This window comes from Carcharodon carcharias, chromosome 9, assembly GCF_017639515.1.
Source record: "Carcharodon carcharias isolate sCarCar2 chromosome 9, sCarCar2.pri, whole genome shotgun sequence".
Lineage (NCBI taxonomy): Eukaryota > Metazoa > Chordata > Chondrichthyes > Lamniformes > Lamnidae > Carcharodon > Carcharodon carcharias.
Window position 1 is genome coordinate 126,971,124 of NC_054475.1, and position 18,520 is coordinate 126,989,643.

General features: G+C 44.2%; 1 protein-coding gene across 1 annotated transcript in view; it reads left to right on the top strand.

The window, feature by feature from the left end:
• si:ch211-26b3.4 (connector enhancer of kinase suppressor of ras 2) overlaps positions 1-18,520 on the top strand; it is a 748,930-nt gene that overhangs the window by 701,534 nt on the left and 28,876 nt on the right. The window contains exons 19-21 of the mRNA XM_041195459.1: positions 7,458-7,528; positions 13,840-13,940; positions 15,056-15,569. Of these exons, the coding sequence (XP_041051393.1) occupies positions 7,458-7,528; positions 13,840-13,940; positions 15,056-15,569 (686 nt within the window). The remainder of the gene's footprint in view (positions 1-7,457; positions 7,529-13,839; positions 13,941-15,055; positions 15,570-18,520) is intronic.

Below are 18,520 nucleotides of genomic sequence, written 5' to 3' on the forward strand. Positions count from 1 at the left end.
CACCCGCTTTCTGCACTGGATGGCTGACCTATTGTGTGTAGCATTGTCACTGACCACCTCTGCCACTGCCTCCCAAGCCAGAGCGGTCAGACTGATGGACCTCCTGCAGCCAGAACACAGGTAGAGGCCATTGCGGTGAGCCTCCACGTTGTCCAGAAGCGTCCCAGGGATGCGTCATTGAATCGGGGGCTGAACTCTTCTTGGTTTTTGGGGTCATGTCGTCAGTGAAGCAGTCCTGGGCTGCAAGCATTGAGTACTGTGCGTGCAGCTACAGTTTAAATATGGCACCCAGCGTGAGCAAGCGCCAAGGTAACGGAGTGGCAGGCAAATTGGAGGTCGGTCACCAGCGATCCGGCATCTTGTCCATGACTGCATAATTTTTGAGGCAGGAAGGGGATGACACGTTGCAAAAGTCAGCTATTGCGGCAGGCAGTTAAAGTGTATTTTTTCACGCCGACTACTGCACTTAGTGCAAACGTGGGACGATTCCGCCCACAATTTCTGATGGAGGCCGTGAAATTTACCCATCTGATATTCGCTTCTTCATATTTCCCTCGACTGTGTGAAATTAATGTTTGCTATTTGACAGGGTCTGGTACCTGCTTTATTTTAAGTAGGTTGATGCCTTGATTAAAATTATAAACAGAGAATTTTCTGATAAATGAGTTAAGTTAGGTGATGTTTGTCAAACATTTCTGTACTCTCCAAACACTGTCGCACTCTAGGGACACTGTACCAATACGGATATATTACAGGGATCCCCTACAAATACTATCACACTTCAGGGATGCCCTACGCACACCAGGGGCCCCCTAAAATACTGACACACTCCTAGGCCACCCATGTAAATGCTCATACACTTTTTGGGACTACCTTCACATATTTATATACATACTCCAAATAATGATCAACTATCAAGGAATTCCATCAAATGCATCTAAATATTAACTTGCTTCCTAGGTATCAACTGGAAATACTAGCACACTCCCTCAAATGCTCCCAAGCTCATGGGGACGACCTGCAAGTATGGGGGGAGGCAGTGGTGTAGTGGTAATGTCACCAGACGAGTAATCCAGAGGCCCAGGCTAATGATCTGGGGACATTGGTTTGAATCCTAACATGGTAGCTGGTGGAATTTAAACTCAGTTAATAAACTGGAATTAAAAAAGCAGCCTCAGTAATAGTGACCATGAATCAATTGTTGTAAAAACTCATCTGGGTTCACTAATGTCCTTTCGGGAAGGAATTCTGCCGTCATTACCTGGCCTGCTTGTGACTCCAGATCTACATTAATATGACTGACTCCTAACTGCCTTCTGAAATGGCCTAGCAAGCCACTCGGATGTATCTAACCACTATGAAGCCTACAAAAAGGAAGGAAAACAGACAGATTTCCTGGCAGCGACTTAGGCACCAGAAACGACAATGGCAAATCCAACCCTGTCAACTCTACAAAGTCCTCTTTACAAACATTGGCGGGCGGTGGGGGGTGGTGAGAGGGGCGGGGAGGGGCTTGTGCCAAAATTGGGAGAACTATCCCACAGACTAGTCAAACAACAGCCTGACACTGTCATACTCATGGAATCATACCTTATAGACAATGTCCTAGACACCACCTGAGTACTGTTATGATCCCAGCTGATGTTACAACTGGAAAAGCCTAATCCCAGGTTGGAACCTGGCTTGACAGATCCTAATTTTTATTTTTTTGTTTAGATACGTAGAGAGTTGCTACTGAGCAGAGTCACCGGAGTCAGCTGATGACAAAAGAATAAAACATTTATTAAACAAGAAAAGATGAACTATATTACAATACTCCTTCACCACAACTATATTTTTACAGATAGATACAGATTTGTAAGGATAAAACACGTTATAAAAGCTATCTTATACTTAAATGTTCACCGTATGTACACAGCCCATGTAAACCCCCTAGACGACCTGTGGTCAGACACACCACACTGTCAAACCAAGTGACAGATGCCATCTCAAAAAGATGATATGGATCTCTCCCCAATTCTTTCCAGATGCTTGACACACCATGAGCCAACCAGTCTCACTGAACTCCATCTTTCATATGAGGGTTTCCAACCTCCACTCTCCATGAACTCCTTTGGAATCTGCTCCCAAATTGATGCTTTCTCTCATACGCCTTCTGCAAGGGTCCATCTTCAGGGTTTTTGAACACTCCTTCTGATGTTCCTCTCCCTTGGGTTACCACATGTATTCAAGTTTGCTTCTGCACGCTCTCTCTCACCGACTCAGCCATCAACAGTACACCACTGCTTCACATGCCCATAGCAAAGAGTTACAAACCTTCAGTTGTTTCTTTGGACCTCTGAATTCTCACAAGCCATTATTTCACTTTAAATTTGCTTCCTGTAGCTTTCTGCCTTTAAGCTTGGAGCCTTCCTCTGCTCCTCACTCTTAACTTCACTTAAAAGGACCTTTTCCAGGTTCCTGTCCATCCTTGGACTGGAAGATCTTCTTGGGATCTTTCCTGTTCCACTCCCCTGGATTTGGGGACCTTCTTTAGCTTTGGACTTGCTTACAGTACCTTTGCTCCAGTCTCTCTCTGGCAGCTATTTTAGCTGAACTCAAACTGTTTTCATCTGCTCTGCCTGTGTGTCAGTGGGTCCTGCCTCTCTGGGCCCCTGTTGTAAGACAACAGCACAGATTTTTCTGCTGTTGTGTTTGCTTTAACTTCTCCCCAACAGTCATAAAACCCATCAGAAATGCAGGTATACAAACAGCTTTAGAGCTGCTATCACCCTCAAAAATGAAACTAAAGCCCACGTTTCATCTTTTTAAAGTGAAACTAAAACTCAACTTGACCTTTTCTTCACACACAAATACAGAAATACAAATCAAACTTAAACGTCCTGCCCCACCAACAATACAGGCCCACCAGAGGTGGCGGCACTGTGGCATATAGTCAGGGTTATTAACACTCCTGGAAATCCCCTGAATATACTGACACACTTACACAGAGCCCCTGAAAATATTGGTATGCCCCCAGGGAAGCCCCATAAATGTTTGCATACATCCTGTCCTAATTTCTGGAATATGGTGCCGGTTAACCAAAGGAAGGCAATCCAGTTATTGTAGAAAATGTTTTTGGTAGTGGCAAATAAAGTAACAGAATTAGCATACCCTAAGCTAACAAATAAAGAGATCTGATTGACTGAGGCAAACCTTTCATAACTGGATTTTATGATTGAGGAATTCCAACTTGAAACTCACGCTGTTGAAACTCACTCAGGTGTTAATATTGCACTGCAGGATTTCAACAAACAAGTTCCATTTATATCATGCCTTTGGTGTACAAAATTATTCCAAGGTGCTTCACAGAGGCATAATCAGACAAAAATGGATGTCAACCCAAAGAAGGAGACAGGAGGGGTGACTAAATGCTTAGTCAGAAAGGTGGGTTTACATGAGGGTCTTAAAGGAGGAAATTCCAAAGCTTAGGATTGCTGGGGGAGAGATGAACGTGAATTGGAGAAACAGAGTCATGGTGTTGTGGGGATAGTGTTGTTGGGCTGGTGGAGGTTTCACATCCATGCTGAGATTTAATCATAAGGATGAGAACTTTAAATGGGACTTGTTTGGACTTTGGGAGCCAATTAGGTCAGCAAGACAGAAATAATGGTTGAGTGAGAGCTCAGGCACAATAGGATATGGGCATTGGAGTTTTAGATGAGCTGAAGTTTATGGAGAATTGAGAATGGGCGGCCGATCATGAGAGCATTGGAATAGTCAAATCTGGAGGTGACAAAAGGTCTGGATGTGAGTTTCAGCAGCCAGGGTGGAGGCATGCAATGTTTTAAAGTGGCAGACTTTACGATGGAGGAAGTTTCAGTTTGGAAAGTGCATACCAGTATTTTCAGGGGCTCTGTGTGAGTGTGTCAGTATATTCAGGGGATTTCCAGGAGTGTGTTAATAATCCCAACTATATGCCACAATGCCGCCACCTCTGGTGGGCCTGTAATGTTGGTGGGATAGGATATACTGTTAGCAAATATTGACAGTTTAAGTAAGTTATATTTATATTTTGGGGTGTTGGGAATTAGTTTTAGCTTTAAAGTTTAAATTTGGTTTGTATTAGCCAAGCAGTTTGAAAAAACAAGCAGTGGAGTGGTCAAGAGAGGTGGTGGAGAGATAGCGCAATGTGTCATCAGCGTATATGTGGAAACTGTCCCTATGTGTTTGGATGATGTTGCTAAATGGGTAGCATGTAAATGCACAGAATCACAGAATTGTTGCAGCACAGGGGGCCGCTCAGCCCATCGTGTCTGCACCAGCTCTCCGAATGATTAATTTGAGGAGGGAGACAAAGATAGGTCCTTTGGGACTGAGGTAGCAGTGCTGGCACAAGAGATGAAGGCATTACATACATCAGGCTACAGTGCAAAGCTAAAAGTGGGAACAGACAAGGGCAGACCCACCAAGTTAGACAAAGGATGAGAAGCATTGTTGGAAGATGGCGTAGTCAATGCTCAACTGTATCTGTCGAAGGTTCAGGGAGATTGAGGAAGGATTATGCACAATCATGGTCCCAGTCATAGAGGTGCCATTTGTGACTTTGATTCAGGCCATTTCAGTGCTGTGGGTGGGTACCTAATTGGAGAGATTCAACCATGAGTTTAAGGAAAGTTGAGCACATATTTGGAAGGCAATAACACATTCAAGGACTTTGGAGAAGAAAGATGAGATAGAAGTTCAAAGGACAGAGGGGTCAGGGGTACATTCCTTGAGAAGGGAGTGATGATGCCTGATTTGAAAGAGGGGAAGGGGGGTCAATACATGAGAAGTAACCATTTACACTGTCACCTCGGTAGCTGGAAAGGGAAGTTGGGTGATCAGCACTCTCATGGTAAAGAATCCAGGGAGCAGGAGGTGGGCCTTTTGAAAAGGGCATGAGGGAAGTAAAAATAGGGATCAATGCAACAGGGCAACAGGACAAAAACAGAATTACCTGGAAAAACTCAGCAGGTCTGGCAGCATCGGCGGAGAAGAAAAGAGTTGACGTTTCGAGTCCTCATGACCCTTCGACAGAACTTGAGTTCGAGTCCAAGAAAGAGTTGAAATATAAGCTGGTTTAAGGTGTGTGGGGGGGGGGTGCAGAGAGAGAGAGAGAAGTGGAGGGGGTTGGTGTGGTTGTAGGGACGAACAAGCAGTGATAGAAGCAGATCATCAAACGATGTCACCAACAATAGAACAAAAGAACACATAGGTGTTAAAGTTGGTGATATTATCTAAACGAATGTGCTAATTAAGAATGGATGGTAGGGCACTCAAGGTATAGCTCTAGTGGGAGTGGGGAGAGCATAAAAGATTTTAAAATATTTAAAAATAATGGAAATAGGTGGGAAAAGAAAAATCTATATAATTTATTGGAAAAAAACAAAAGGAAGGGGGAAACAGAAAGGGGGTGGGGATGGGGGAGGGAGCTCACGACCTAAAGTTGTTGAATTCAATATTCAGTCCGGAAAGCTGTAAAGTGCCTAGTCGGAAGATGAGGTGTTGTTCCTCCAGTTTGCGTTGGGCTTCACTGGAACAATGCAGCAAGCCAAGGACAGACATGTGGGCAAGAGAGCAGGGTGGAGTGTTAAAATGGCAAGCGACAGGGAGGTTTGGGTCATTCTTGCGGACAGACCGCAGGTGTTCTGCAAAGCGGTCGCCCAGTTTACGTTTGGTCTCTCCAATGTAGAGGAGACCACATTGGGAGCAACGAATGCAGTAGACTAAGTTGGGGGAAATGCAAATGAAATGTTGCTTCACTTGAAAGGAGTGTTTGGGCTCTTGGACGGTGAGGAGAGAGGAAGTGAAGGGGCAGGTGTTGCATCTTTTGCGTGGGCATGGGGTGGTGCCATAGGAGGGGGTTGAGGAGTAGGGGGTGATAGAGGAGTGGACCAGGGTGTCCCGGAGGGAGCGATCCCTACGGAATGCCGATAGCGGGGGGTGAAGGGAAGATGTGTTTGGTGGTGGCATCATGCTGGAGTTGGCGAAAATGGCGGAGGATGATCCTTTGAATGCGGAGGCTGGTGGGATGATAAGTGAGGACAAAGGGGACCCTATCGTGTTTCTGGGAGGGAGGAGAAGGCGTGAGGGCGGATGCGAGGGAGATGGGCCGGACACGGTTGAGGGCCCTGTCAACGACCGTGGGTGGAAAACCTTGGTTAAGGAAGAAGGAGGACATGTCAGAGGAACTGTTTTTGAAGGTAGCATCATCGGAACAGATGCGACGGAGGCGAAGGAACTCAGAGAATGGGATGGAGTCCTTACAGGAAGCGGGGTGTGAGGAGCTGTAGTCGAGGTAGCTGTGGGAGTCGGTGGGTTTGTAATGAATATTGGTGGACAGTCTATCACCAGAGATTGAGACAGAGAGTTCAAGGAAGGGAAGGGAAGTGTCAGAGATGGACCACGTGAAAATGATGGAGGGGTGGAGATTGGAAGCAAAATTAATAAATTTTTCCAAGTCCCGACGAGAGCACGAAGCAGCACCAAAGTAATCTTCAATGTACCGGAGAAAGAGTTGTGGAAGGGGGCCGGAGTAGGACTGGAACAAGGAATGTTCCACATACCCCATAAAGAGACAGGCATAGCTGGGGCCCATGCGGGTACCCATAGCCACACCTTTTATTTGGAGGAAGTGAGAGGAGTTGAAGGAGAAATTGTTCAGCGTGAGAACAAGTTCAGCCAGACGGAGGAGAGTAGTGGTGGATGGGGATTGTTCGGGCCTCTGTTCGAGGAAGAAGCTAAGGGCCCTCAGACCATCCTGGTGGGGGATGGAGGTGTAGAGGAATTGGACGTCCATGGTGAAGAGGAAGGGGTTGGGGCCAGGGAACTGGAAATTGTTGATGTGACGTAAGGTGTCAGAGGGCAACAGGAATCCAGATGAAGGATTAGCTTGGTGGGTAAGATGAAAGGGGGAAAACAGTTGAACTGTTGGTCTCAATCCTAGTAGCAAAGAAATTCATGAACTCCTTGTACCTTTTGAAGGCGAAGAAAATGGTTTAAAAAGTCCAGAGGTATAATTGCTCTCCAGGATGATCCTGGAGTGGTGAGAGTTAGGCCCAATACTGCTTGATGTGGCCCAGTCACATCTGATGATGAATCACCCCAGTGATGGATAATATCTGCAAAAAGAATCTGTGTGTGTGACATAGATGCCAATACCATTGTGCTACAGAGTTAATTCCATTAACAACTTTAAACTGAGCCATGCCATTAATTCTTCAGTGAAGAGAACAAAACAATGGAACTTAATTTCTCATAAAGCATAGATTGCTTTCTACTGGCAAAGATATTGAATGTATGTTAAAAATATCAGATGCATTTTGACTGTTTTAATTCTTGCTATTTAAAGAATGACTGGCAACTGCAAATTAAAACATTTGTAATTAATCTTGCATATGCCTTTTTTCCCTTCGGCATTTCCAATGCTTTTGCAGGTGGATGAATCGATTGGGATTAGCTGCTATTGGGTACACACCTGATGATAAGGTGACCAGACCAGATGAAGGTGAGCTTCTATATGGTCCCAGCTGGAACTAACTGCTATTCTAACAAAGAGAATTAATACTCTACAGTAATACGTGCTAATAGGAGCTGGGAGAGGGAGGAAACGCTTGGGATATGAATAGCTATCAAACATGAAAGTAGACCCAACGGTCCTCACATGGGAATGGGAAGCAGAATAAAATCAAATCATTTATTGCAATCATTGTCTAGAATTTTCGTCGAGGTTCATTAAGAAGAATAAGACAATTAAAGTTCCCTTTTAATTCTGCTGCTGCTCCATCCCTTTCTCTAGGACATCCCTAAGACTTAGCCAATTCTTTAATCAGGTCTTATCCTTGTTGGAGTTTTGTCCAGGTTACTTGTGAACTCTAAAGTAATGAACCAAGTTCTCTTGAATTAAAGAAGATGAGCAAGTGAACACTTACTTGTTGCATCTGGGATTCCTCTCTCCACTATCTCAACAGAGGCTACCTCCCATCTATTTTAAATTTGTGAAACTAGTAGGCATTTTATTTCATATGTTTGAAGTGAACTTATGAATTGTTACACACAGGCCAAACATCCACTGATAACTGAGGAATTCTTAAACTGATCTTTTTTGCCTGAATGAGCTTTTCTCAGATTACTCTTTGGATGTGGGTACTGCTGGCTAGGCAGTCCACCCCTAGTTGCCTTGAGAAGATTATGGACCCCGTTTTCATTTGGGGCTGGGAAGACTGTAAGCGTGAGAGGGTATTTCCAGTGGGAAACCAGGATGTATGAGTTTCCTGGACGTCCTGGAGTAGTTAACAGCAGGACATCTTTTAAATTTTCTTGAGGTTTGCCACCTGACAGTCAGCCAGATTGAGGCCTATTGTCTGCTGGGTGGGATATCAGCTGTGGAGCACATGTCAAGTAAGTCTCACATGACGGAGGGTAGGAGCGATTCAGACATGGCAGTGGGGTTGAACATAATAATTACAAGGCTGGGCATGGACACAATGTTGTCTATAATTTGTGGGGGTGGGGGGGTTGCCTTTCCGTTTAAATATGTTAGCCCTGCATTTCTATAGGGCTATTCTAATCTCCCGACATAACTTCAATAAATACTGCAGAGAAATGAGTGAATGTTTGTCAGAGGGTTCATCCGAACCCTGTGGGGAATTCCAGGTGACAACGTAAATGGGTCTGAGCTTCCTACAAACTATGTTTTGTAAATTTGAGATCAAGTATAACAGGCATGATCAGATATCCAAAAGATATGGCTGAATTTTAAACAAAAAACAAATGGGTTGGGGACAGTCTGATGTTAAAACTTATAAAATCTCAATCCCAACCCTAAACCATCCACTTTGAGCTCAACAGAGGCGGGTCAAGGGGTGGACAGCCAACCTGCTCCCAGGAGGCAGCTTGGCAATTTAAATGCTTAATGGAGATTGGCAGCTTCTGATTTCACAGCAGCTGGCTAGGTTCCCCAGGCCTTGGAAAACCTGAATAGCTGAAGTGTGGTGAGGACAGCTTCAGAGAAAAGCTAAGTGCTTCTCCAGCGCTGCTATGTGGACCAGGAGCAGCAAGAGTGCTTCCTCCTGGTGCACCCCAACCCCTGCTAAAATATACCATCATCAGACCCCACCCCAAATAATGACCCCCTGGCCCCAAGTTCAGGAATCAGATCCCCTCTGAAATCGAATCATTGCCCCACCTCTCAGTCCCAGTGTTGGGGATTGGACACTCCCCCATGGGGCCGAGTATCGGAACTACCTGCACCAGAAAGACCCTGCCTGACTGGGACAAGCCTGTCAATCAGATTGAATTCCAGATGGGGAACCTGTAAAGGAGAGAAGAGACATGCTGTGGAGTTAAAGCACTGCAAGACCTCTAACCAGAATAAAACCTTATGAAATTCACATCAGAATATAGGCACTTAGCTTTGTGCTGGAGACTTCCATTTTATCCCCGTTGACTGGTTTTGATTGATTTTCCTGGTAATAATGCTGAGAGATATGGATCGCTGATATTCTCAGACTCTTCAATTATGAACTTGTGACTCTGGGCTGTAAGTTTAGTATAGTAATGGTGACACTTTCATACCCACTCCACCTCCTCGCCATTTGTGGCCTTTCATAAATGGAATCCTGAGGCGGCAGGCTGAGGAAGCTGTGTGGTACCCCCCACCCCTGCTGTTCTTGCTGTCCAGTTTAGAGAAGACAGGGGAAAATGGGGAGGAATTTGAGGTTATGACAACATCCATAGTGCCAGCGAAAGGGCTTTATCAAATCTATAGGATTTATATTCATTAGCATTTACTGTTGGAGGAATGATTAACAAACCTCTCAGCAGCTTGCCTTTAAAATAGTAAATGTCTCTCATTCTGTCACAATGACGGAAACAGATTGCAAGCAGTAGCCAGGAGATATGGTCAAAGAAGAGAGCTTTACATGTCATTCCTCTATCTGCTGTTTTAACTGAAGTGTTAATCTTCTTACTTTAAAATAGATGAAAGCTGCAACTAAAATAGCAAAGAGTAGTGTTGTATAAATGTATTAAACATTCATCTTCAATCATCATTCCTAGGATACAGTTTCCAAAGAACTAACCAGTATACTGGTGTTCTCCCCTTCCTCTGGAACCCACTATTTGTGATAACTATGATATTCATCATCATTGTACTAGACTCATAAGCCAGAGTCACAAGGTTAATATGGCAGGTTGTAAAATTGAATAATACAAAAGCCATATTTCACCCCTCTCATTGCAAAGAAAAATCAGTTCTGTTGAAGGGTCATGAGGACTTGAAACGTCAACTCTTTTCTTCTCCGCCGGTGCTGCCAGACCTGCTGAGTTTTTCCAGGTAATTCTATTTTTGTTTTGCAATACAAAAGCCTAGCTGGTTCACAGATGTCCTTCAGAGATGGGTACTTACCAGCTGGTCTACAGGTGACTCTGGTCCCATATTATCTGATTGACTCTCAAGACCCTTTGAAAGTAGCCTTACAAGCCACTTGGTTATACATAGATCCACCACTAATTATTATGGATTTACCAGCAATACCCATATCTCAAGCACAGAATAAAGAATAAATTTGCAGGCTAGCATCATTTGCATCCAATTCCTGGGAGTCACCCTCAAACATATCAATGATCACAGTGTTGACAATAAGTTAAATAACACTGCTGAATAACAACATCAAAATGCAACCAGGAGCTGAGAAATATGGTGATTTCTGAATGCTGAAAATGGCAAAAAGCTCATGAGGAATGTGCTTCTCAAGCATGAGCTCTCTGTCAAGGCAAACACTTAGAAGACTTAAGCCGCAAAGATGAAAATGTTAACAGTTTACCTTTAGTTCCCTCATGAAAACCTTCCCTTTAAGTTTAATGTTCATAGAAGCTGCAGGAACTTCAAACAACAGGGCCTAGCACAAATAGAAAAAATGTATTGGACTGCAGGCAAAATGCTGTGATGAAGCGTGATGAATTATATAACCTGCTCCAGCTTAAAGTAGACAATCACAGCCCCGTGTGTGCACCACGTCCAGAGGACATTTCTTAACTGAATTTAAAGGGCAACTGAACCTAAATTATGACTGTATGGGCAGAACGGTCACTTGACATTTCAGTCATTGGTTCTGATCTTCCTCAGCTGGATAATGCTGCTGGGGCTGAAGACTGAGCTCCTTTTAACAGTGTCAGGAAAACTAGCTCCAGCATGATTTTGTCTTCCTACACAGAGCCAATGACACAACTGTGGACAGAAAGATCCAGTCCTGAAACTAGAAATATCTCCTCCATTTTCTTTCACACTTCCGTGTTAAATTCCTAACAATTGGAATATATTTGAATTGCATCCATAAACATCAATTTTCCTTAGCAAAGGCCAGTTAGCTTAACATCTGTCACAGGGAAATGTTAGAAGTTATTATGAAAGACATTATAGCAAGGCACTTAGATAAATTCAGTGTAACAGGCAGTGTCAACATGGTTTTGTGAGAGGGAAATCATATTTAGCCCATTTATTAGAGTTCCTTGAAGAAGTAACATGTGCTTTGGATAAAGGGGAACTGGTGGACATGCTGTACTTAGATTTCCAGAAGGCATTTGATAAGGTGCCACATCAAAGGTATTGCGGAAAATAAAAGCTCAAGGTGTAGGGGGTAACATATTGGCATGGATAGAAGATTGGCTAACTAACAGGAAACAGAGTAGGCATAAATGGGTACTTGTCTGTTGGCAAGATGTAATGAGCGGTGTGCCACAGGGATCAGTGCTAGGGCCTCAACTTATATAAATGACCTGGACGAAGGGACCAAAGTTATGGTTGCTAAATTTGCTGATGATACAAAGAAGAGGACATAAGGGGGCTACAAAGGGATATAAATCAGTTAAGCAAAGACCTGCCAAACTGAGTATAATGTGGGAAAATGTGAAATTGTCCAATTTGGCAGGAAGCATAAAAAATAAGCATATTATCTAAATGGTGAGAGATTGCAAAGCTCCGAGATGCAGAGGAAACTTGGTGTCCTAGGGCATGAATTGCAAAAGTTTAGTATGCAGATACAGCAAGTAATTAGGAAAGCTAATAGAATGTTATCACGTATTGCAATGGGAATTGAATACAAAATAGAGAGGTAATGCTTCAGTTATACAGGGAATTGGTGAGACCACATCTGGAGTATTGTGGACAGTACTGGATTCCTTATTTAAGGAAGGATGTAAATGCATTGGAAGCAGTTCAGAGAAGTTAATTGTTAGATAAATACCTGGAATGGGTAGGTTATCTTATGAGGAAAGGTTGGACAAGCTAGGCTTGTATCTGCTGGAATTTAGAAAAGTAAGAAGTGGCTTGATTGAAACATGTAAGATTCCGAGGGGTCTTGACAGGATGGATGTGGAAAGGTTGTTTCCTCTTGTAAGAGAATCTGAAACTTGGAGTCACTATTTAAAATGAAAGGATCAGTTATTTAAGACAGAAATGAGAATCTTTTTCTCTGAGGATCATGAGTCTTTGGAACTCTCTTCCTCAAAAGGCAGTAGAAGCAGAGTCTTTGAATATTTGTAAGTAGAGGTAAATAGATTCTTGATGAGTAAGGGGGTGAAAGGTTATTGGGATGAGAATGTGGAGTTGAGGTTACAATCAGATCAGCCATGATCTTATTGAATGGTGAAACATGTTTGCGGGGCCAAGTGGCCTATTTCTGCTCCTAATTTGTATGTTCATATTGTTCATAAAATTAACCTCCCTGTCATTTGAATTGTTCCACAACCAGTGTTATTCCCAGGGTCAATTCTAATATGAGGGTCGGGGTAGATGGGGCATCGGAGTGTTTCCTCTGCTATATCTGTGATTGAATTGTCCATGGGTTCTTTATAAACAATTTAATGATTCATTTATGTGAATCTTACCCTAGAGCCTCTAGTGCAAACCAAAGCCATTCTATCTGCATTGCAGCTTATTTGAGTGAAAATAAAATGTATGGATCCCTTATAGAGGGACCAGATTTTGGATAAGTATTTACATCGAAACAATTGCTACACGGTTAAATTGCAAATTCACACTCAATAGAAAGAGCTTCCAGTGGTAATAATTAGTTTTGAAGTAACCTCATAAATAAAGACCTATAAACACATAGACAAATATTGGATATTGTGTGTAAAGGATTAGATTTGTATTTGATTATGCAGCCCTAGTTGGTCAACTGGGGAGGAACTGTAGCTGTAATTCCTTTTTGACCAAGAAACAGGAGGCATAATTTACACAGCAGGTACTTTTTGCCCCTGACAAGTTCCCCACCTGGAAGTCAACCTGATGACCAGGTCTTCCAGTCTTATGGGGAACAGGTGTAGTCCCAGGTAGGTCCGATCCTGAACCCAGGGCTTGTGTCCACCCCCAATCACAGGAGCAATCCTTTCTATGGGGGTGGGGAGTTTGGAGGACCTGGGGAAGACTCCTGCACCTCCTAGTCCAAAAGTCATGCTGTAAAGGCATTTACTTTCTCCTCAAAACTACCCTCTCCTCAGGCCTGGGAAACCAAACCGGCCACTGTAAAGCAGGTTGAATCAGAGGGTACCAGTCTCATAAAAGTATTTAAATGCCTGTTTCCAATTCTGCTTCCAAAAAACCTGGAGGTCTGAAAGTTGGAACCAGTTTTCCCATGTGCTCAGAATTCTTTCCATTATAACCGCACCCACCCCACATGCTTACCCATGTTAAAGTTACTCCTTGTGTCTTTCAATGGTGTGCATTTCTGTCATTATTAACCTTATCAGGGCTCTCCAAATTTATTTTTAAAATCAGGGAGTATTTTGTAATAAGGTGTTTTTGTTCCCCTTCAGACTACTGGAGTGAAAGCGACCAAGAGGATGCCAATGATTCCTTAACTGTAAAAGCGGAGGGCCCTTCAGCGGTGTGTGACACGTATCCCCGGACACCATCAGTAAGTATCAGAATGCAGCCTTGCCATATATGTTTGTGGGTATTTGCACACTCTTGGTATTTGTTAGCACTACACTGGACTGTCAGGCTAGATTATCGGCTAAAATCTTGGTGTGGAGTTTGAGCCCACAACCTTTTCACTCAGAGATGAGAATACTACCAGCTGAAGCATGACAGAAACACCTGAAAAATCAAGCGTGATCTAATTTTATTTAAATCAATTGGAGCTTCTCTTTCGATAGCAGAGGAATTTCTATAACATAATTGGCAAAAAGAAAGGGAGAGAGATTTTTATTTAATGCAGTGAGTTATGATCTGGAATGCACTACTTGAAAGGAACATGGAAGCAGAGTCAACAATAACTTCCAAAAGGAATTTGGATATATAGTTGCAAGGAAACGTGCAGGGCAGTAGGAGAAAAGTCAGGGAATGGGACCAATTGGATAACTCGTTCAAAGAGTCAGCACAGATGCCATGGGCCAAATGACCTCCTTCAGGGATATATTATGCTATGATTCATGCAACAAAAAGGGGAATTTGCATTTATAGTATATCGTGAACAGCTGATATTCCTAACTCCTAACCCCCTCCAGCCCCACAACCCTCAGATTTCTGCTCTCCTCTAATTCTGGTCTCTTGTGCATTCCTGATTTTCTTAGCTCCACAGTGGCATAGTGTGCATTGTAAAATAGCTTAAGGTGCTCCATTGACGTAATTAACAAAAAAAATTTGTCACCAAGTCATATAAGAAGATATTAGGAAAGATGCTCCTTAAAACCTACCTCTTTGACCAAGCTTTTAGTCGCCTTTCCTAATATCTGCTTATATGACTTGGTGACAAATTTTGTCTGCTAATTACACCAATGAAGCATCTTAAGATGCTTTACAATGCACACTATGCCAGTGTGGAGCTAAGAAAATCAGGAATGCACAAGAGGCCAGAGTTAGAGAAGAGCAGAAATCTGAGGGTTGTGGGGTTAGATGGGGTTAAGAGTTAGGAATATTAGCTGTTCATTTGTTAATATCACAAATAGCAATTTTCAGTCTTATATTTATAAGACTATTGCTGATAATTATTGTAACTACAGATTAATTGCTTCTCTCACTTTTCTAAAGGTTAATTCTTCAAGTCCCTTCCCAGAATCTAAACACGGACGACATTTCTCAAGTGAGTCAACGTACTCGCATTCATCTGCTGAGGATTCACGGCATGATGCATCAGGAAGTACCCATTCATCTGGCTGTAGATCTTCATACAGAGAGAGGCGGTCGTGGCAGGACCTGATTGAAACCCCTCTAACCAGTTCAGGGTTGCATTTCCTGCAGACTGTCCCTCTGGAAACGGATTATATCCCTAGTAGAACAGGCCTAATGTCACCTGAAAGAAGACGGCAGGCAACATTGCCCGTTCAGAGACGCCATAACCATGACCGCGATGGGCCTTTTCCACTGGTGGAATGTGAACGGGGACCTGGATCTCACAGTAGAGGATGTAAACAACGTAGCCAGAGCCTCCCAAGGAATAGGGAAGCAAGAATAAAAGGGCATATGCTCCCTCCCGGACTTGCTGAGGAGAGATCTGAGGATGATGAGATCCAATGTATCAAGCAAAATGGCGCAAATAAACCAGGTTGGTATGAGCCATGTTTTTCATATGGAGCACGACTTTTTTGGATAGAGTGATTAGAAAGTATTGTACATGACTGGAATTTATTTTATTAAAGAAAGAACTTGCTTTTCTGATATTGCCTTTCACATTCTCAATTTGCTCCAAAACAGTTCGTGGACAATGAATTGCTTTTGCAGTATTGTCGTCATTGTTGTATAGGCAAACGTATCAGTGCCATTGCCGTCAGTCAGATCCCACAAACAGCAGATGAGATAATTGATCAGTTAAGCAGTTTTATTGCTTTTGGTTGAGGGGGAAATGATGGACAGAACACTGGATGATCCCTCTAATTTTCTTCCAATATCCACCTTGATCAAGCAGGCGGTCTAGAATTAATCACAAGAGATAAAAACAAAAAAACTGCGGATGCTGGAAATCCAAAACAAAAACAGAATTACCTGGAAAAACTCAGCAGGTCTGGCAGCATCGGCGGAGAAGAAAAGAGTTGACGTTTCGAGTCCTCATGACCCTTCGACAGAACTTGAGTTCAAGTTCAAGAAAGAGTTGAAATATAAGCTGGTTTAAGGCGTGTGTGTTGGGGGCGGAGAGATAGAGAGAGAGAGAGGTGGAGGGGGGTGGTGTGGTTGTAGGGACGAACAAGCAGTGATAGAAGCAGATCATCAAAAGATGTCAACGACAATACTACAATAGAACGCATAGGTGTTAAAGTTAAAGTTGGTGATATTATCTAAACGAATGTGCTAATTAAGAATGGATGGTAGGGCACTCAAGGTATAGCTCTAGGGGTTTTTTTTATTTTTTTTTTATTTTTTTTTAAATAATGGAAATAGGTGGGAAAAGGAAAATCTTTATAATTTATTGGAAAAAAAAAAGAAGGGGGAAACAGAAAGGGGGTGGGGATGGGGGAGGGAGCTCACGACCTAAAGTTGTTGAATTCAATATTCAGTCCGGAAGGCTGTAAAGTCCCTAGTCGGAAGATGAGGTGTTGTTCCTCCAGTATGCGTTGGGCTTCACTGGAACAATGCAGCAAGCCAAGGACAGACATGTGGGCAAGAGAGCAGGGTGGAGTGTTAAAATGGCAAGCGACAGGGAGGTTTGGGTCATCCTTGCGGACAGACCGCAGGTGTTCTGCAAAGCGGTCGCCCAGTTTACGTTTGGTCTCTCCAATGTAGAGGAGACCACATTGGGAGCAATGAATGCAGTAGACTAAGTTGGGGGAAATGCAAGTGAAATGCTGCTTCACTTGAAAGGAGTGTTTGGGTCCTTGGACGGTGAGGAGAGAGGAAGTGAAGGGGCAGGTGTTGCATCTTTTGCGTGGGCATGGGGTGGTGCCATAGGAGGGGGTTGAGGAGTAGAGGGTGATGGAGGAGTGGACCAGGGTGTCCCGGAGGGAGCGATCCCTACGGAATGCCGATAAGGGGGGTGAAGGGAAGATGTGTTTGGTGGTGGCATCATGCTGGAGTTGGCGGAAATGGCGGAGGATGATCCTTTGAATGCGGAGGCTGGTGGGGTGATAAGTGAGGACAAAGGGGACCCTATCATGTTTCTGGGAGGGAGGAGAAGGCGTGAGGGCGGATGCGCGGGAGATGGGCCGGGCACGGTTGAGGGCCCTGTCAACGACCGTGGGTGGAAACTCTCGGTTAAGGAAGAAGGAGGACATGTCAGAGGAACTGTTGTTGAATGTAGCATCATCGGAACAGATGCGACGGAGGCGAAGGAACTCAGAGAATGGGATGGAGTCCTCACAGGAAGCGGGGTGTGAGGAGCTGTAGTCGAGATAGCTGTGGGAGTTGGTGGGTTTGTAATGGATATTGGTGGACAGTCTATCACCAGAGATTGAGACAGAGAGGTCAAGGAAGGGAAGGGAAGTGTCAGAGATGGACCACGTGAAAATGATGGAGGGGTGGAGATTGGAAGCAAAATTAATAAATTTTTCCAAGTCCCGACGAGAGCATGAAGCGGCACCGAAGTAATCATCGATGTACCGGAGAAAGAGTTGTGGAAGGGGGCCGGAGTAGGACTGCAACAAGGAATGTTCCACATACCCCATAAAGTGACAGGCATAGCTGGGGCCCATGCGGGTACCCATAGCCACACCTTTTATTTGGAGGAAGTGAGAGGAGTTGAAGGAGAAATTGTTCAGCGTGAGAACAAGTTCAGCCAGACGGAGGAGAGTAGTGGTGGATGGGGATTGTTCGGGCCTCTGTTCGAGGAAGAAGCTAAGGGCCCTCAGACCATCCTGGTGGGGGATGGAGGTGTAGAGGGATTGGACGTCCATGGTGAAGAGGAAGCGGTTGGGGCCAGGGAACTGGAAATTGTTGATGTGACGTAAGGTGTCAGAGGAATCACGGATGTAGGTGGGAAGGGACTGGACAAGGGGAGAGAGAAGGGAGTCAAGATAACGAGAAATGAGTTCTGTGGGGCAGGAGCAAGCTGAGACGATCGGTCTACCGGGGCAGTTCTGTTTGTGGATTTTGGGTAGGAGATAGAAGCGGGCCGTCCGAGGTTGGGCGACTATCAGGTTGGAAGCTGTGGGAGGGAGATCCCCAGAGGAGATGAGGTCATTGACAGTCCTGGAAACAATGGCTTGATGTTCAGTGGTGGGGTAATGGTCCAGGGAGAGGTAGGAGGAAGTGTCTGCGAGTTGACGCTCAGCCTCTGTGAGGTAGAGGTTATTGCGCCAGACAACAACAGCAGCACCCTTGTCAGCGGGTTTGATGACAACGTCAGGGTTGGACCTGAGAGAATGGAGTGCAGTAAGTTCAGAGAGAGACAGGTTAGAATGGGTGAGAGGAGCAGAGAAATTGAGACGACTAATGTCGCGCCGACAGTTCTCAATGAAAAGATCGAGAGAAGGTAAGAATCCAGAGGGAGGGGTCCAGGTGGAGGGAGAATATTGGAGATGGGTAAAAGGATCCGTTGAACTGGGAGAGGACTCCTGCCCAAAGAAG